The sequence below is a fragment of the Lytechinus variegatus genome, chromosome 2 (genome assembly GCF_018143015.1).
Source record: "Lytechinus variegatus isolate NC3 chromosome 2, Lvar_3.0, whole genome shotgun sequence".
Taxonomy (NCBI): Eukaryota; Metazoa; Echinodermata; class Echinoidea; order Temnopleuroida; family Toxopneustidae; genus Lytechinus; species Lytechinus variegatus.
In genome coordinates, this window is record NC_054741.1 from 5,946,474 (window position 1) to 5,964,827 (window position 18,354).

The window sequence follows — 18,354 nt, forward strand, 5'->3', positions numbered from 1 at the left end:
GAACTGTGCTCTTTTTTTTAAGCAGCGCTAACAACGGCTTAGTTCAAGTTTGACTTTCTTTTGATATTTTGTGTCTGGTCTGAATAAAGAAAGTTCGACACTGCAAAATGGCCGGGTACGTCTTAATTTCGTTGGAATATATTTCGTGTCAACATATTTTTGACAAACTATTTTGAGCTGTGCTGATTTGCTAATAACTTTAGTAATTCGCTTCATTTGCGGCGGAAGCCAAAAATTTTAGGGGGGGGGGGTCCACCAGAAATTTTGGGATGGACACACTTGAAAAATTTGAAAAAAAGTCATCAACCTAAATTTTAGGGGGGGGGGGCGTCCCCCCACCTCGAATTTAGGGGGGGGGGGCAGGTCCCCGGCGCCCCCCCCCCCGCTTCCGATGCTATGATTCGCTTTCCTATCCGTTTTGTTATAGTTTTGTTTTATTTTTAATCTCAGATTCTCTCTTTAATTTGGGTTTCAGCCAATGAAGTAATGGTGAACTCAATTTTCTAGACATCTGTTCATCAGCTTATATTTTGGCTTGGAATGTAACTTGTCGCGCCAGACAGGGTGCCCCTTCGTTTTTTCTTACCTAGTCTTCATTAAACAGTCGTTACATTCATTTTTTAAATCTCTATTAATTGTTTATTAATAGAATTTAATTCATTTCATTTCTTTGAATACCGCAGCTTATCTTTATAAATGAGCTTGCGTATGATTAAGAATTATGTCATCCATATAATTCGCACGATAATAAAGAATATAGCTTATGACTGCGCAAGCGGGATACACATCCAGCACATAACTTGTGTGAATAATAAGTGGATTAAGACGGAAATAAAATGATAATCAACATACTTTCAAGTGCATTAGATCCTTACCCATAATGATTGAAAACAATGCTATTTGATTTTAAATTTTCCAGGAAACACCGAGAACTTCCAGCAACCTTTCGAAGGAAGTAAGAATGGCGAGAGCATTGCCCTGGCATTCTACAGTGGTCTCTTCGCTTATGCTGCTTGGTAAGCAATCCAAGATGATTTTTTTAAGTATGATGGTTGAAGCCAGTTTATTTTATTCATCACCGTCATTAAAATATCATGTGTTTGGTCATAGATCATGTGATAAATGGCCATGTTTGTCAGATGAAAACAAAGTAATATTGTTTTGACATTTGATCATGATTTAAACGTCAAAACAAAATGAGGTATTAATGACGGGCATAAAAACGCACAAATAAAAACCTGTTGCTGAATTGCAGCTTGCTTCTTTTTTTTTTTGGGGGGGGGAGGGATTTAAAATATTACTCTTTAAATTGTATTATTGCGACGACGGCACTATTCGCTATATATGTGCTCATATCGTCCGTAAAACTATTTAATATCAACTCTTTAGGCGATACATATCTTTATCTTCTCCATTTGTAAATTAAAATACTTAAAAAAAACATGTTAAAAGGAAGTATCTTCATGAAATGAAATGAAAATTTGGAATATTCCTTCCATGTTCAATCAGATGGAGATGATGATATTCATAATTCAGTGTGTAACTGTGTATCCTCTTTCTTCTCTCTCTCTCTCTCCAGGAATTACTTGAACTATTTGACGGAGGAAATCAAAGAACCAACAAAGTAATTATTTTTTTCTGAAACTTTTATATGAATAGGGTTAGAATTGGAATGATGATCATTAGTTTGTTTGATGCTATGTTTGTGTGTATTGGGTGTAAAAACAGAAAAATAAAATGCGAATATTATGTAATCTATCATGTGAATTTATGCCGGGTACATGTATGTCAAGTTTTGATGATACCTGTACAATTTTTCTGTGCAGGTGTATTAATTTGTGGAGATTTTCGTCACGACCGGGGGGGGGGGGTATATACAAGACAGTCCTCAATCACATTGGGTGCAGATCCACTGGGCGAATCGCGATTTTTTTTGTGATGTTTGCTGGAAGTCATACCTCTCATCCACCCCTCCCCCCCCTCAAAAAAACAAACAAACGAAACGAAACGTTAAATTAGAATATATATATCTTGCAGTGTGAACGAAAACCTATGAATTTTTTTGTCGCCAAACTTTTTGTTGGGTACAAAAATGTTGGCTGTTCCAAATTTCATTGTGTAACCCTATTATCTTGGTTTGTCGCAAAGAAACATACACAATTTAGATGCGTGTACTACATCTCAGCATGATGAATTGTATCATAGAAGTCAAGTACGCTCAATTTGAAAAGCTCTTATCATAAATTACCTGAGGATTCGGCTTATACTAAATTTTAGGATTTAAATACCGGTAGTCTTCAAAAAGATTTATAACAAATATACATGTATATTATGGATTGCGCCATTCTCACCTGTGTCTAGAGGGTATGTATGGTTTAATATATTTATCAAACTCCACAGCGAAAACACTAAATTAATGACATTATCATGAATGTGATAACATTGCAAGTACCCCCAACAGGAAGAAGAAAGAACAAAGGCGACCGAAATTTGATTTGCATGGCCTGTCACAAAACGGAAAAAATATTTTATTTGATATATTGTTTTGTTCTGTGTAATAATTCTGCAGAACTGAAGGGGGCATCTTAACATATTTTTTTCTTTTTTTGTGAAGAAGGTTTGTTTTGTTTACTGTGCTCCATAATATCGGAGTCGTGAGAGTAGACCGTGATTGTTTAAAATTAATTTATAATGACATACTCCAATTTCAGCGTCACCTTTAATAACCCCCTCTTGCGTAAAATGCATGGAAATATATAAGACCGTCCACCCCGTAGCTCTTTCACCATGAGCCTCGATCGACATAGAGGAAGTGTGCCATTGTATACGAATTCCATTAAGGTTCCATTTTAAAGGACAAGTCCACCCCAACAAAAAGTTGATTTGAATAAAAAGAGAAAAATCCAACAAATATAACACTGAAAATTTCATCAAAATCGAATGTAAAATAAGAAGGTTATGACATTTTAAAGTTTCGCTTAATTTCAGAAAACAGTTATATGCACATCCTGGTCGGTATGCTAATGAGGAGACTGATGACATCATCCACTCACTATTTCTTTTGTATTTTATTACATGAATTATTAAATATTCTAATTTTCTCCTCATTGTCAAGTGAAACAACAATAATTCCTCCCTGAACATATGGAATTAGCATTGCTTAATACTATATGGTTTAGTCAAGTTGGTCCATATTGTCAAATTTGTAAAAAACAAAAGAAATATTGAGTGAGGGACATCATCGACTGTCTCATTTGTGCCACTGAGTTGTGCATATCACTGTTTTTTAAATATATAGGCGAAACTTTGAAATGTCATTAACTTTATGTTACATCCGAATTTGATGAAATTTTCAGCGTTATGCTAGTTTGATTTTTCTCTATTCAAATCAACATTTTCCTGTGGTGGACTTGACCTTTAAGCACTGCACAGTGCTTGTGTTGCCAGGTCACATAACAGCATGCGGCGAGTCCGGTGGGTGTTTTATTAAGCTGCTTGTAAGTTAGGAGTGACTTTAAGAACGACTGGTAAACCTTTCTTGCGCCTTAAATAATCACCAATGAACATTAAATGGTGAGTATAATTTACCACAAGAAAGAATCACTAGTCGTTTTTAAAGTCGCTCTTAAATTACGAACAGCTTATGAAATGGCCCCCTGACATATGCGTCACATACAATATTTCACACCCCCCCATCAACTCGAATAAGTAAATCGTAATTTATGAAATTGTGCTTAAAGTATTTCTACATGTATTTGGTTCTTTGATTGTTTTTAATTCAGAAATCTTCCACGTGGAATAATGATTTCTTTACCGATGGTCACCGTAATTTATGTATTGGCAAACGTCGCCTACTTCGCTGTTCTATCTCCAGAGGAATTGCGAGCATCAAACGCTGTTGCAGTGGTATGATTTTTTTCTTTTAAGTTCATGTTATCTTTGTATATTGTATGTCTGATTTCATCCGGATTTTTTTACTCTCTTCAAAATTATTGATTTTAAAATTCGGATACGCAATGCCCTGTAATTTTTACATATTGGTAGGCAATTGTGAATGTTTAAGTTCACGTTATTTTTCTTTCCTCTTTGATTAAAAGAAGGTAATAAAGAGGGCTTACATCTTTTTTTTCATGCGTCTATATTTGCTCCACAAAACTCAAAGAAGTACTTCATATAGCCTACTTCCAGCATCAGATTCAAAGAAGGAAATGGATACATAATTTCCCGGTTTATTTTCGCTCTCCAAATCGCGAGTAATTTGTATATTTATCCCTAATCATTATTATATTGGCAGGTGAAAATGTGTTAAGTTTTTTCTTATTAAATGTCAATATCATTTGCAGACGTTTGGTCAGAAGGTGTTTGGTCGAATGGCCTGGATAATGCCAGTCTCTGTTGCCATGTCAACGTTTGGTGGTGTCAATGGTGGCTTCCTGTCGTTGTCTCGGTAAGTTCTATATCGTTATGCCGCAGTTACACCTGCTAAATCGATTGCGTTATTTTACATCCGTTTCAGAATCGGGTTTGTTCAGATGTTACTGTCCAGATTTAACCGTTCAATTTGTTACACTTGTTATATATTTGTGGCGTTATACAGTTGTTTTCAGTAATTTTTATTTATGGGTGCTTAAGTTTTCAAGTTGAACATTTATATAAGGCTTTACAGAAAAAAATGTATACTTTTTTGTGTGTATTTCACTTCGGGTGGTGTAGGATTAAGTGGTGTAGCGTTATCTATATCTTGCTTAATATTATAGGATAGAATATGCTGTCTTGATAAAAAAAAAAACGATTTCCTCTTTATAAATCCTGACTTTTTTTCTTTGCCTATATAGGTTGTTTTTCGTTGGTGCTCGTGAAGGTCAACTTCCTGAATGGTTAGCTATGATTCAAGTTAGCCGAAAAACTCCAATGCCTTCACTTGTATTCACGGTAAATATTTTTTGTTGTTATTTAAAAACTCTTCCGTTCAGAGTTTTAAGTATCGCAATTACTCAAAGACTGATTAAAAAAAAAATGCAGATTTACGTTGCGTGAGTGGATTTTTTTACCAGCTTTGGAATAAAATTTTGAAGTGGAACGGATGTTTGATCGATCCTTCCCGATTATAAGATCGGCAGAGGGCGGGATAGGAATCGGTTGAATTCGGAAGCAGTGTAGCAACAACGTTGTGGGGACGGGGGGGGGGGTATTTATGCAGGTCGGCGTGATCGACGTGAAATTTTGAATATGCTCATTATTTCAGTCCGTTCTTCCTGATCAGAAAACGCCCATTTTTGTTTTTAATCATGGAGAGAGTTGGAAGAGCCCAAACGGCACGGCGCTAAGTCTAGGATGAACGCAACATGTCTTTCTAAACGTACTAACAGCGGCACTTGGACTTAATTAAGCCCCCGCTCAACTTGAAAATTACTGTTCCTGAGAAGTCCCCGGTCCTGCCCGCACTGTGGTTGTGCCAAATCGTAGGACGATCGGTATGGCCCCTTTAATTATGTCCACAGGCCGTTGTTAGTGCATCTAGAAAAAAAACTTGATAGCGATCATCATACGACTGCTCGCCATGCCGTTTACGCTCTTCGAAATTTGAAATTGTTTTTTTTTTTAACATTATTACACTCATCCCCACGATTCATTGTGTGTCATGTCGCTTATAATTACGTACTCTCATTTCTTTACGTTCTCGCATCGTTACCACAATGCGCACGAAGCGAACTGTCCTGTTCGGGTTAGTGGTAGTGGAAGAAATTTATTTCCTCCGATCCTGCCCGATCCGTTGCCATATATTCAATTATGTACTTTTCATAGCCATGACAAGTCTGGTGATTCCGGATGATCGTAGTACAGTCTTTCCAGATGTACTACCAGCGTCATCAGGATGCGTAACGTTTATGAGACAAAATAATTTATTCCACCGAACTATCTATTAATATAAAATTCTATACCTCTATCTTTGATATGAACATACATCAAATGTTTTTTTTTTCTGTCCAGAAAGTCAGCTATATGTTGCCCATAATTTATTGGAAACAGTGAATATGTTATTTGATCCATTAATTTCATGCCTGCATGCCTATTATCGTTTCTTTACGATGTGATTTATTTTCATACAAATGAAGATCGGTATTTCTGCCCTCGCCGCCGAGCCTGCGTAGGTGGTGGCTGTGTGGTGGTTTATATCAGAGCGCCAGCTGTCGTGTCATTTCATTGCTATATCATCAATTTAAACGATACTTGATATTGTGCAATGTGGAAGCGTTTGGGACGTTTAACTCACATTTAGATTTACGAAATCTACGTCAAGTTTATAGCCTATAGTCTTTTGTTTTGACGAAATAACAAATGTTTGGAGTGTGAGAAATGCTGATATACATGTACACAAGTGTTAGTTTACAGTGGTTAATTTGTCATTGACTTTGAGTTGTATTTGTATCTCAAAATTGTTATTTCACTTGTCTTTTAAAATTCTACGATTGTTTCAACATATAAGTTAGATGCCGTCCCCTTGATAAAGCAGCTAGATGTACAAAATTTGAATTCTTGATAATTTTGTTGATTATTTATTTCTTTTGGGCCATGATATATAATGGTTCTAGGTTCACAGTCCCTTTCGATTTTTGATATATTAAAAAATTCAAAGTGATATCTTCGGCAATGAGCTCCTCTCAAAACTTAATTTACGTTCTTTATGTTCTTTTTATTCTAATCGGTGCCATTAAGTAGCGCTCTGAATTCTCTAATTAGATTGGGTGTTGATATTATATTTCGTGATTGCTGAAGATCACGTTGCGATTTAACCCGCATGTTGGGACAGGGGATATCAAAGAATAAAATTGTTTTTTCAATACACCTTGTGGAAGGAATTATACATAAATCTGAAAGGACCTTAAGGGCTTGTGTGTTTTTAATCCCCTTGTAAATTGTTTATACTGGCTGATGCGGACGCCAGTACATTGATCGCAGTTTGCGTAGTAAAGGGCGGTCATCGCTGCTTCAGCACGATTTTTTTCCGAAGATAACTCGGAATCATCGATTGTGTTAGTTTACCAAAACTTAAAAGACGCGCGATGAATAAAGATCACGGACGAAAATGGTCGCTGCAATGATTTTGACCGGGTTTACGTGGGAATGCCGGAGAGAAAATGCTGGCGATCAGACGAGACCAACGCGCTTAAAGGTTTCATCCCCTCCTTTATTATGACATCCACGGATTTATTTCCCGCTTCTGGTATTATGAGATGCCTTTAACTCATATCATTAAATATTTGTTTTTACAACAAATACCCCTCAGTCCGTGAGAGATTGATTGGGGAATATTTGCTTGCTCGGTAAAATCATTTGACACGTTCGATTTTAGGAAGATTACTTGCGCTGTCTGATAAAGGGTCGCACAGGTCAGCCACCTTGTCAAGTCGGGGGGGGGGGGGGGGGGGGGATGACAATTAATACCTTCTCGAAGACTTAAAAAACATCGCTTGTACCCTTTATTGAACTTTCGTTTCATGTCTTAAGAATATATTTCAATTCACTTTAATTTACATATTCAGATTTTAGTAAAAAAGGAAAAAAAAATGTTTTGCTTCTGTAAATGTTTGATTGAAAAAAAAACCCAAAACAAATAGGTGTGAAAGTTGATTGGGCTAGAGAATGCAATCGAAGCAATATTCGCAAATATTGTTTGAATATTGTGATAAGATAAAAGTTGGAAGTTGTACTATAATGGTGAATGCCTAATATGCAATTTCTGTCTGACTAAAAATGTTTTCATTTTTGTCTCACCTGCATTGCAGAGTGAGACTACAGGCGACGCTTTTTCGACGGCGGCGGCGTCAACATCAAATCTTAATCGAAGGTTAAGTTTTTTAAATGACAACATAACTTAGATAGTATATGGACAAAGTTCATGAAACTTGTACATAAGGTTAATCAAGTATTACTGAACATCCTACCTGCGTTTCAGGTCACATGACCAAGGTCAAAGGTCATTTAGGGTCACTGAACTTAGACCATGTTGGGGGAATTAACAAATTTTTAACCTAGGTTTAAGTATTTGAAATTAGAATATGGACCTAGTTCATGAAACTTGGCCATAAGGGTAATCAAGTATTACTAAACATCCTGCCCTAGTTTCAAGTCACATGACAATGATCAAAGGTCATTTAGGGTCAATGAACTTTGACCAAGTTGGGGATATTTGTTGAATTATAACTTTGAAAGTTTATGGATCTGATTCATAAGACTTGGACACAAGAGTAATCAAGTCACTGAACATCTTGTGCGAAGTTTAGGTTTTAGATGAAGGTCAAAGGTTATTTAAAGTCAATTAACTTTGACCATGTTGGGGGTATTTGTTGAATTACCATCATAAATCTGAAAGTGTAATGGTCTAGTTCATAAAACTCAAGTATCACTGAACATCCTGTGCGAGTTTCAAGTCACATGACCAAGGTCGAAGGTCATTTTAGGTCAATGAACTTAGCATATTTTTTGAAAGGAAATTTTATGTCTTGCATGAAACTTCGGAGATCAGTTATCAAGTATCACCAGTCAATTCGTGTAAGTATCAGATCAAAGTCAAAGGTCATTTAGGGTTAACGGACTTTGCATTTATCATCAAATGAATGGTATTTTTTTTCTGAAAAGTTGTTTTTTAAGTCAGCGCTGCTGCTATATTATTAGTCGCTAAATGTAGTTGAGATTGCCAGTGGCATTCCACTTGTATTGCAATGTCTGATATTTCTCTGAACTGAAAGAAGTGCATAGATATATCATTTTATGTTTTATTACCATAGGCAGAGACTTTCCTATTATTTAGCACACAAATGAAAATGCTAGATTGATATGATGTGAGTTGATTTATTTTTTAGTTTATATTAACTTATCATCATTATTTCTCTCTTTCTCTTACTTGACCAGTGTCTTATGTCTATCCTGTATGTATTTGTGCCTACCATCGATTCACTAATCAACTACTTCAGTTTTATGACCTGGTTATCAATCGGAGCTGCTGTAGCGGGTCTTATCTATCTCCGGATTACACAACCTAATCTAGAAAGACCTATAAAGGTATGTTTTATGGGTAATTATAATAAGTATGATAAAAATATTGATGATATTGATAGTCCAGATAGGCACTGAGTGCTTACAAATTTTAACAACATGGTCATCAGATTCAATCAGTTTGCCTACATACATTGAATGCACATCCTTCACTCCCTGTCGAGTATTTAAGCAAATTATCTAGATCAATTAGCACAATACAATAACATGAAAAGGAAAGGGAATTTTTTTTAAATGAACTGCAGTGGTGGAATTAAAAGGCAAAAAAAAATTATTTCTGTACTTGTTCATTAACATGCTACTATTTTAGTCATAATAACAAGTAACCTTGTTTTCAGCAACTGAGTAATGTACTTGGAAATAATTCCTGGGGGGGGGGGTGTTTCACAAAGATTTAAGTATGACTTCAGAGTTGCAATTAAATACCTAGTTGCATGCATTGTGAAAGGCATGACCGTATTGGGCAGATCATGCCAAGAGTATGCAAACTACTGCGTATTGATCAATAAGATTGCGCGTTGCATATCACACGTACGTGTAGGCATTTAAGTGTGACTCTAAGTCATACTTCAATCTTTGTGAAACACTCCCTTTGAGAGCTTCCAGGAGGAAGTGATTTGTTGGTGGTTTTTAATGACAAATTTGATTTCAGCCAATAAAATGCTAAGAGATTAGAAGTGTGCACCAGTTGTCGAGAGCACACTGACATGTTTCTTCACAAAGTGATCCCTTTGGCACCTTTATGAAAGTTATCTGTTATCAAGGTCGTCATCTGTTTATTATGCATTGTTACTCATCAACACATTCTTTGAAATTCCTGGTATTTTATTGGCTCAGAAGCAATGTTTTGATATATATTGATAAACTCCATCAAGATGGACTTGAAACCCATAGCATAAAAATTTATTTTATGGCTGATATTGACAATTAATTGCATGTGTGACATAATTTGTAATCAATTGTACAAACTTAAAATCAACTGTATGATCAATTTATATGTTTTGTGTTGAGGGGTTCCAATTGTAAGAAACCACCTTGTACCTGTGTCAGAAAAAGTTAGAAAAATTCAATTAATCTAATTTGAGGCTTTTTATATTTTTTTTATTAAGTTCTTTATCATTATATATATATTGGAACCATGTTCAGTCTCTTGATTTTAATTATTTTTTTTTCAGTTCAATATCCTGCTCCCAATCACATTTGTGTTAGCATGTATCTTCTTGGTTGTCATGGGAACAGTGGCAGCACCTATGGACACCCTGATTGGTATTGCAATCACCCTGACGGGTTTCCCAGTTTATTTCCTCTGCATTTGGTATAAGAAGAAACCAGCCTTCATCATGAAGATTAATCGTAAGTATATTGGGCAAACATTGCTCTAGTGCATTCTCAGAAATAACCCATGCAGCAAACCCCATTCGCCACTGTATTATCCATTACAAAAAAAAAACAAATCCCCTCGCTTTTGCAACAAAAACTATTCCAGAAATCATGTTCTGTGACAAAAGTGTAACTTGCCTTTAGACTAGATTCCAGTGGCCCTTTGCATCAGTGGCGCACCGTGACCTGGAGGAGACAATTGATTGGAGGGGCACAGCATTGTTCACAATGCTGTGCCCGTCCAATGCTTTGTCTCCTCTGGTTCATGGTGCGCCACTGCTTTGCATAAACCTACCATATTAGTAACTTTGCTATTAACTCTTCATGGAGTACTGACATTTGATTGGATGTTGAGCATCATGCCATACCCAACAGCCAATCAAAATCCAGTATTCTATGAAGCGATACTTCTTTACTGCTTTTTTGGCCCATTTGGTTTAGCAATGTTTTGATATGAACGTTTTTTATCTTTCTTTTGCAGAGAGTATCACACATCTTGTGCAGAAGTTGTTTGTAGTTGTCAGTGAGGAGAAAGAAGCATGAGGTTTGGTTCCCCCGTAGTAACTTCATCATCAAATCTTAGTTTACCAATGAGCCTGTAGCACCCTGCATTGGTTTCATCCAACTCATTTTATCATAAAGGAAAGGAATTTGAATGATGACGTCATTGGAATACACGCAGTTCGTGGTAAAGTTAAACTCATTCCATGCCATTTTTCCAATCACATCGTGTGTTCACCATTGTCTTTGCAAGGGCAATCCGGGAAAGATCAGGTAAAGTCTGTAACCACCAAAAGGCTTGTTCATCCTGTGTTTTGCCAGTGGGAGGTGTTCACTGATTCAAGATTCAACATAGTCGAAAGGCCCTAATCAACGCAAAGTCTCAAATCATCCCGTGTCAATCATCAATTCCGAACAGGACATGTTCACTAATTTCTTCACAAGGACAACTAGTAAGGACAACTAGGAATGAGTTGACAGGCCCTTACCAATGTGAAGTGTCAATTATCCTGTGCCGATCATCGATTCCCAGCAGGCAATGTTCACCAATAGTGGTTTTCCAATTGCACCATGATCAGGGAACATTGGCTTTCTTGCAATGATTTTCTCATACCTAATGAAGCCAGATCCAACTTTACAATTCATGTTACCACAAAAGTTGTGCATTGATTTATTGATCATTTCCAGTTAAATTGTACCGAATAAACATTGTACTAAACACCCATGATTGCCTGTAATTGTGTGAACAGTCGGGATAGAGTTTCTTTGACATTTAAACCTAGGATTTGTATCGTCAAACTCCTTGCTTTCGCAACAACAAGCTCAAAATATATAAAATGTCATGTGTGGTTCTGCTGCAGTTTATATTTTTATTAGAAAGCTGAACGACACATGTAAATATTCTGGGACAATATTTACATGTGTAGGATCATTAATTATGATGAACTGAATCGTCAATAATTAGCACACTCACACAAAAAAATAGGCGGTGCTGCACCAGCCAGAGTTTGCTCAATCTTGAGGATTTAGCCTGATCGGCCCTCTTTGTGATTAATCTCGAGATTCAAGAAAACCCTGTCTCCACGGGCAAGAAGAGCAATTTGTGCTCGAACGAGGCATCGATGCATTATGGTGTGACGCCGTGATCAAATAATCCAGAGGGCATCTGCACCTGCAAATTAGCGGGGAAATTCATAAAAAGTGTGCTATTTTGCAAATAATCCTACTAAGTTTACTGGGGGTTGCAATTTGGAGATAAATCCAGTTAACTATCCTAATAATTGCGTCTGAAATTAATAATAATCTCGAAATTGTTCAGATCGGGATGATTTGCTGGATCAGAAATATTGCGCTAATTTGAAATCTCAGGCTGGTGCAGACGGCCCTAATGTTGCCTCTTTTAGACAGCACCTATCCTCACCCCCCCCCCCCCTCCTTCGCCCAACATGAAAAAAGGGGAAAAAAATTAAAAATGATTAAAAAAACAACTTGGAAAAAAAAGTAGACAGAGAATTAAGAAAGTGGCATAGTTGCAATATTTCAGTGGGAAAACGAATACAACCATTACCTGCAAAGTCTATCAACTTTGAGAAGAAATAAATGGAAAGCAATCGGCTAATATCACATTTGCTGTGAATGATATTAGACATCATATCATCCATTTTTTTCCAGGGATGAAAAATAAAAGGAAAAAAAATGCTTCTAGAATTATTATGCTAGCTACTGGCTGTGTTGTCTGTTGAGGAATGACTAACTATGTATATATGTATTATGTAGTTTATTTTGTTAAAATATTTCTTGCTTGTACAAAAAAATGAATCTTTATTCACATCATACACAGAGAGACTTGAAGACTTGTTTTGAAATGGTGATATTTTATTTTTATTTCAAGTTATTCACTAGTCTTCCAAAAGCTTTGCAAAAAAAATGACTGAGATAATTTGTACTTTAAATTTTGATTTCAAGCTAAAAGTTTGATATAAATGTTACATACTTGTAAATATCAGATGATAGTACCATCTGTGAGTAATATGTGATTCTATCATTCCAATTTATTTATTCTGCTAATGTAAATAAACTATTAGTTTAAAGATTTTCTGCTGTCTAATAGATTTGAGAAAATAATCTTCGGTCATTTTTCTGGTCTAGTGAATGAAATGATTGCTCCGTAATGTTGGAAAAGGAGCTATTTATTGGAAGACTAGGATAGATTTTTTTACCCAATGTGATTTTAACATCACACTGTATGATTGCCCATGTGCACATTTGGAGCAGAACAAAAAGATTGTGAATGTCAGCATGAACTTTGCATTGGTTTAACTTTGTCTTTATCTTTCATGAGAAGTCAATATAATTGTTTATGTCAGACGAGAGCTATGGAAGTCTCTATAGTATACGTCCATATGTAGGACTCGAATCTCTCGAGATTATGACATGACCAAATAAGGCAAGGAGGAGCTAAACAGAGCAGTTACAAAACTTCTATTTGTGAAACTCAAACTATCTCATGTAAGATGATGACAGAAATTACAAGCAAGCATGGATTAGAAATGACATCATTTTGATGAAACACAGACTTTGATTTAGAAACCAAAATTCCAAGTCATCAGAAGGCAAAGATTTGAATGAATAGCATTTGCTGAAGCTACATGTACCCCAGTACATTTTTAAGATTGATGTCAGTTTTTGCCACAGCCCAATGACATGAAACTTAGATATTGATTGTGGGGCAGAGTTTTTATGAGTGATGATACACAATAATCAATGCAATCAATCATAGATATCACCCCCATGACCAATTGCTAAGCTCTTTGAAACAGGGCCCAGGCTGGTATGAACACCATTGCTGTTAAATAGACTAGTACTTAGAAAAAAAAGCGCATACATTCGTAATTCCTAAGCTTCGTTATTTTGAAGGTTCGGATATTTCGAAGGTTCGTTATTCCGAAGGTTGTTTTTCCGAAGGTTCGTAATTCCGAAGGTTCGTTAGTCCAAAAACGAAGTGAGGTTCGTATTCGGACCAACAATTCTTATTTTGTTTTCGGAGCAACGAACCTTTGGAACAACAAACCTTATTTCGTTTTCGGATTAACGGAACATCGAACCTTATTTCGTTTTCGGATTATCGAACCTTCGGAATAATGCCACAAACGTTCGGATTAACGAACCCTTTTACGTTTTCGGATTAACAAACATCGAGGTATAGGCAATATACGTGTTTCGGAATTACGAAGTGTAACTGAAAAAAATATATGTAGTAGAAGTGCTGTGTATGTGTGAAATATATATATATTGATAACTTGTCTGATACAGGGTCATAAACTATACATAGTTGAGTTTGTATTTTGTCAACAACAACATTATAATGATGCACCAGCACTGTCCTCTGTGATACATGTATATAGAGGTACTGACTGTGTTTGAAGACCAAGTCCACCCTAACAAGTTGATCTGAATAAATACAGAAAAATCAAACAAGCATAACAATGAAAATTTTATCAGAAATGGAATGTTAAACGAGAGATTCAGGGCATTTTTCAATTTCTCTTATTTTTACAAAACCGTTAATTTGTTAATGTACATCCAGACCTGTATGCGAATCATGTGGGATTGTTCATGATGTGCATATCACAGATCCGTGTAAACAGGCAAAAATTGGAAATGTCATAACTTCCTTATTTGATATGTCTGATTTTGATGAAAATTTCATCATTATGTTATTTGTTTTGCCTCTATTTATTCAACTCAACTGTTTGTCAAGGGATGAACCTGGCCGTTAAGTTTGTAACATCATTGTCATGCTGTGAATCACGGAAGTCCAGGGTTCCAATCCTGCCACTGCCCTATTATTTTCTTTGATAGATTTGAACACTTTCATTGGTATCAATAGTCGGGTATTATTGGAGTGCCTTGACCACCTTGTTTTCTGAAACATTATTTGTACACTCGATATTTTTCATGAAGTTACTGTTGTGCTATTACTGAATGTAATATTAGTTTTCTTTAAGATAAAAAGTGAGCATGATCAAGAATGATTGCAGTTGATTGTACAACTGCAAAAAGATCATGAAAATATATTGAATCAGTCTATTTTAAGATTAATATTTCAATAAAGATCGAAGAAATCAGTTTCTGTGTCTTGGCCCTGGTGCATGAAATAAATTATCATAGAAAGCACAGGTTATGTCGTTATTTCAAACCATGTTATATGTTAATTTCATGCATTAATTATACTTAATTCAGTATTATTATTAATCATGTTTAATCGAGAAACCAATCGAGAAATGGTCCAATAATGAATTCACACATTTGTTGCTAGGTACTTGTTTGTAAGTAACGTTTAGTCATTAATGAGCTAATTGTCTTGAAGTCCACTGTTTGTCGGTCAATTTACCTATAAACATTCTGCTCGTGCTGGAACCCTTATTAAACATAATTAATTCTAAATGAATTATAATTAATGCAGGAAATCAGCACAAACCATGGTTTAGACCAAGGATTAAAAACCAACTTTGTGAATTATTTGCTTTTCTGGCCATAGAGTTTCAACATAAGGTAGTATTTTCTTATGTTATAAACAGGGTTTTGCTTCTATTTTCAATTTTAAAACAATCTTGCCGATAAACTGTGAGCTTTCAAACAGCAGACATTTTCAAACTATGAGTGAATTATTAGTTTTGCTGCTTTTGAATCTGACATGTTGAAAATTAAGATAATTCTCTTGAAAATTTACGTCTCTCAATTTAAATATAAATTGGGAATGAATGATGCCTTCATAGAATCTTTATCATAAAATATTTTTTTCTAGCATCTGAATGTTGGGTTAGAAATGCATAGTTGTCATTTCATGTGCAGTGAAAATCAATTTAATAATTTATTCTTTACTCACTAAAAGGCTGTAGGTCTTGTGAGATGGAGTAGAGACTAAGAATGAAATTTACTGAAATATATGAAAAAATTGTAACTATGACTTTTTTTCACTTTTATGTTTTTACCATGCAATATTATGACATCGAATGTTATTTGAATGTTTTCATAAAAGTGAGTTTGCAATTCCTAAATATGTCAGTATGCATTTTCGCAATCATCCATTATGCATTTTGAAAAAGATCAAGAAATAACTATATTTTAAAGAGAAAGAAGGATAAGTTGTGTACAAGGATGTATATTGGCATGTTTCGAAACTGTCTTCTTTCTTTTGTGATGTGCTGTATGATGTTATGCACCGTTCCTTTTCTGTCATCAATTAGAAAATGAGCAGCACAAATATGTTTCTTGTTGTAAATAGCCTTGGAGCCTGTTTCAAATAGAGTTGCGATTAAACTCAACTGAAATTTATAAAATGAAAAGTAACTTCTATTTCAACCAATGAATCCATGTATTAAGATCTTGAGACTGATTCTTTTTTTTATGTTGTTTTTAAACGCATCTCTTTCTGGAATGGTCCCATGACAGTCATCTGTCTTGCAAAATGTATATATTTTATTTTTCAGTTTGCCAGTTTTCTTTTAATGCCCTGTTAATATTGTAAATAAGCAACGCATAGAAGAGAGTGGGATTGCACTCTTTAAACGGCACTTCCACAAAAACATGTAACAAATTGCAATCTTTTAGAAACAAGTTTCCTGCTTTTTGTGCACAATGTCATTTTGGCACACTTTATTTTTGTAGCACTTTATTTTTGTAGAAAGGATTTTAGACCATCTAGTACAGTGCTAAATTCTGTAGTATTTGTTAAAGAAGATACATAGAGGGTCATTTCTATACATTCTAGCATATGTCTTGTTGAAACATAAATTGTATAAGGAGCAAGAAAAAAATGTATATTATGCTCTAATTGCATTGAAACACTTGAATCTCTTTTGAATTTCTTTTCCTGTGACTCAGAATGTCTAGTTTTGATCCAATATTCCCTTAAACTACTATCATTTTAGTAAAATATAAAAGCATTTCCATGTTGCAGGTATTTTTAATATGCATGAATCAAATGAAATGTGTGATTTTTATTTTTCTTCCTGTAAATTAGACATTGTGAGGTTTGCTGTTCTTTTATTTATGTCATGCTTTTCACCAAATATGCACGATGGCCTGTGTAAATAGCTGTTCTTAGTCAAACGGTAATCAAATATTTTGGTTTTCTCTTGTCAAATCACATGACCATCATTATACCTAGTGACATGACATTTTTTTCCTTAGAGGTGTGGAAAGTTTTCAAATGTGGGTTTGATCAACTAATTTCTTTGTGTTCATAGTATGAATCACAGAAGTATGCTGGAAAGATTGTTACACTGTCTGTAAAATAATAACTTTATTTGTTAAGACTTTGACTTTCAGGAAGATACATTGCTTTGAAACGTGGGTTCAGGGTTGTGGTCAAAAGTCAAAAGCTGCAAAACGACAAAAAAAGCTTGTTAAGTCACTCCGTGGCTAAGCCGCTGAGAAGACGAGATGTGCTTTTATCGACTTTATAAACTCTTCAAAATTGACGTATTCTTTTATTTGGGAATGCCTCCCATTTTTATATGATACAATCAACTTTTAAGGTATCATTTTAATGATGAATAATAGTCTTTCTGATGGTACCAAGTATGCATTGATTATTACTAAAAAGAGAAAAATAACCGATCATTTTCAGATTCTAAACCCTTTTCTCTCTTTGTTTTGAGCAGTTTACATGGTGTTTTTTTACTGAATGTTGGCAATAAAAGAAAGGTATAGATACTGTTTCTGCTCTTGGATGTCCCCGATTTTTTTTTTTATATCAGGTCAGTTTGAATAGTCCCAAGGAGCTCCTTGATTAGAGGTAATATGAGATTGCTCGACTAGGGCCCGGTGACATTAAGCGTAGCAACTGATCTTTGGGTTGATTTTTACAATTGATCATACACAATCAATGCTTTCAATCAGCCCAATGATCAGTTTCTAAGTTTCATGCAACTGGTCCCAGATCTTTTTAGGCAGTGCAAACCAAGAAATCTGTTTCAGCTTCTAGACACATTTCTTTATTCCTGTAAAACGGGAAAGTATGTACATTGGAAAAGATTTTTGTTTTGTGATTACACTGTGTACTATACGATATTCAATAAAATAACTTCTGAAAACAAGTTACTAGAGTTACATCTGGTGGCTTTGTGTGGTCCGTTTCGAGAATATTTTAAGAATTATTTTTAAGTTTACCGTACCGAGGATCCGATGACCGGGGTAATAATATGTCTGTAAAGCGCTTAGAGACGTCGTTCCGATGTATTAAGCGCTATATAAATGCGGATTATTATTATTATTACCAATCTCTCAAATTGCGACATTTCTGCAATTTGACAAGGATTGGTCTAATGTCGCGTTGTAGAGGTTTGCGAATGGTGGCTATTCGCAAACCTCTACAACGCCACCTTTCGCAAACCTCTACAACGCGACATT

The 18,354-nt window shown here is 35.3% G+C and overlaps 1 protein-coding gene across 2 annotated transcripts in view; it reads left to right on the forward strand.

Annotated features, from left to right (window-relative positions):
* The window catches only part of LOC121407151 (Y+L amino acid transporter 2-like), a 45,655-nt gene extending 31,854 nt beyond the window's left edge, over positions 1-13,801 (forward strand). For both annotated transcript variants that reach the window (XM_041598093.1, XM_041598092.1), the window contains exons 3-10: positions 920-1,016; positions 1,580-1,624; positions 3,783-3,906; positions 4,344-4,447; positions 4,836-4,932; positions 8,914-9,063; positions 10,233-10,410; positions 10,919-13,801. In XM_041598093.1, coding sequence (XP_041454027.1) covers positions 920-1,016; positions 1,580-1,624; positions 3,783-3,906; positions 4,344-4,447; positions 4,836-4,932; positions 8,914-9,063; positions 10,233-10,410; positions 10,919-10,980 — 857 coding nt within the window. In that variant the 3' untranslated portion in view covers positions 10,981-13,801. The remainder of the gene's footprint in view (positions 1-919; positions 1,017-1,579; positions 1,625-3,782; positions 3,907-4,343; positions 4,448-4,835; positions 4,933-8,913; positions 9,064-10,232; positions 10,411-10,918) is intronic.
* Positions 13,802-18,354: the final 4,553 nt, after the last annotated feature.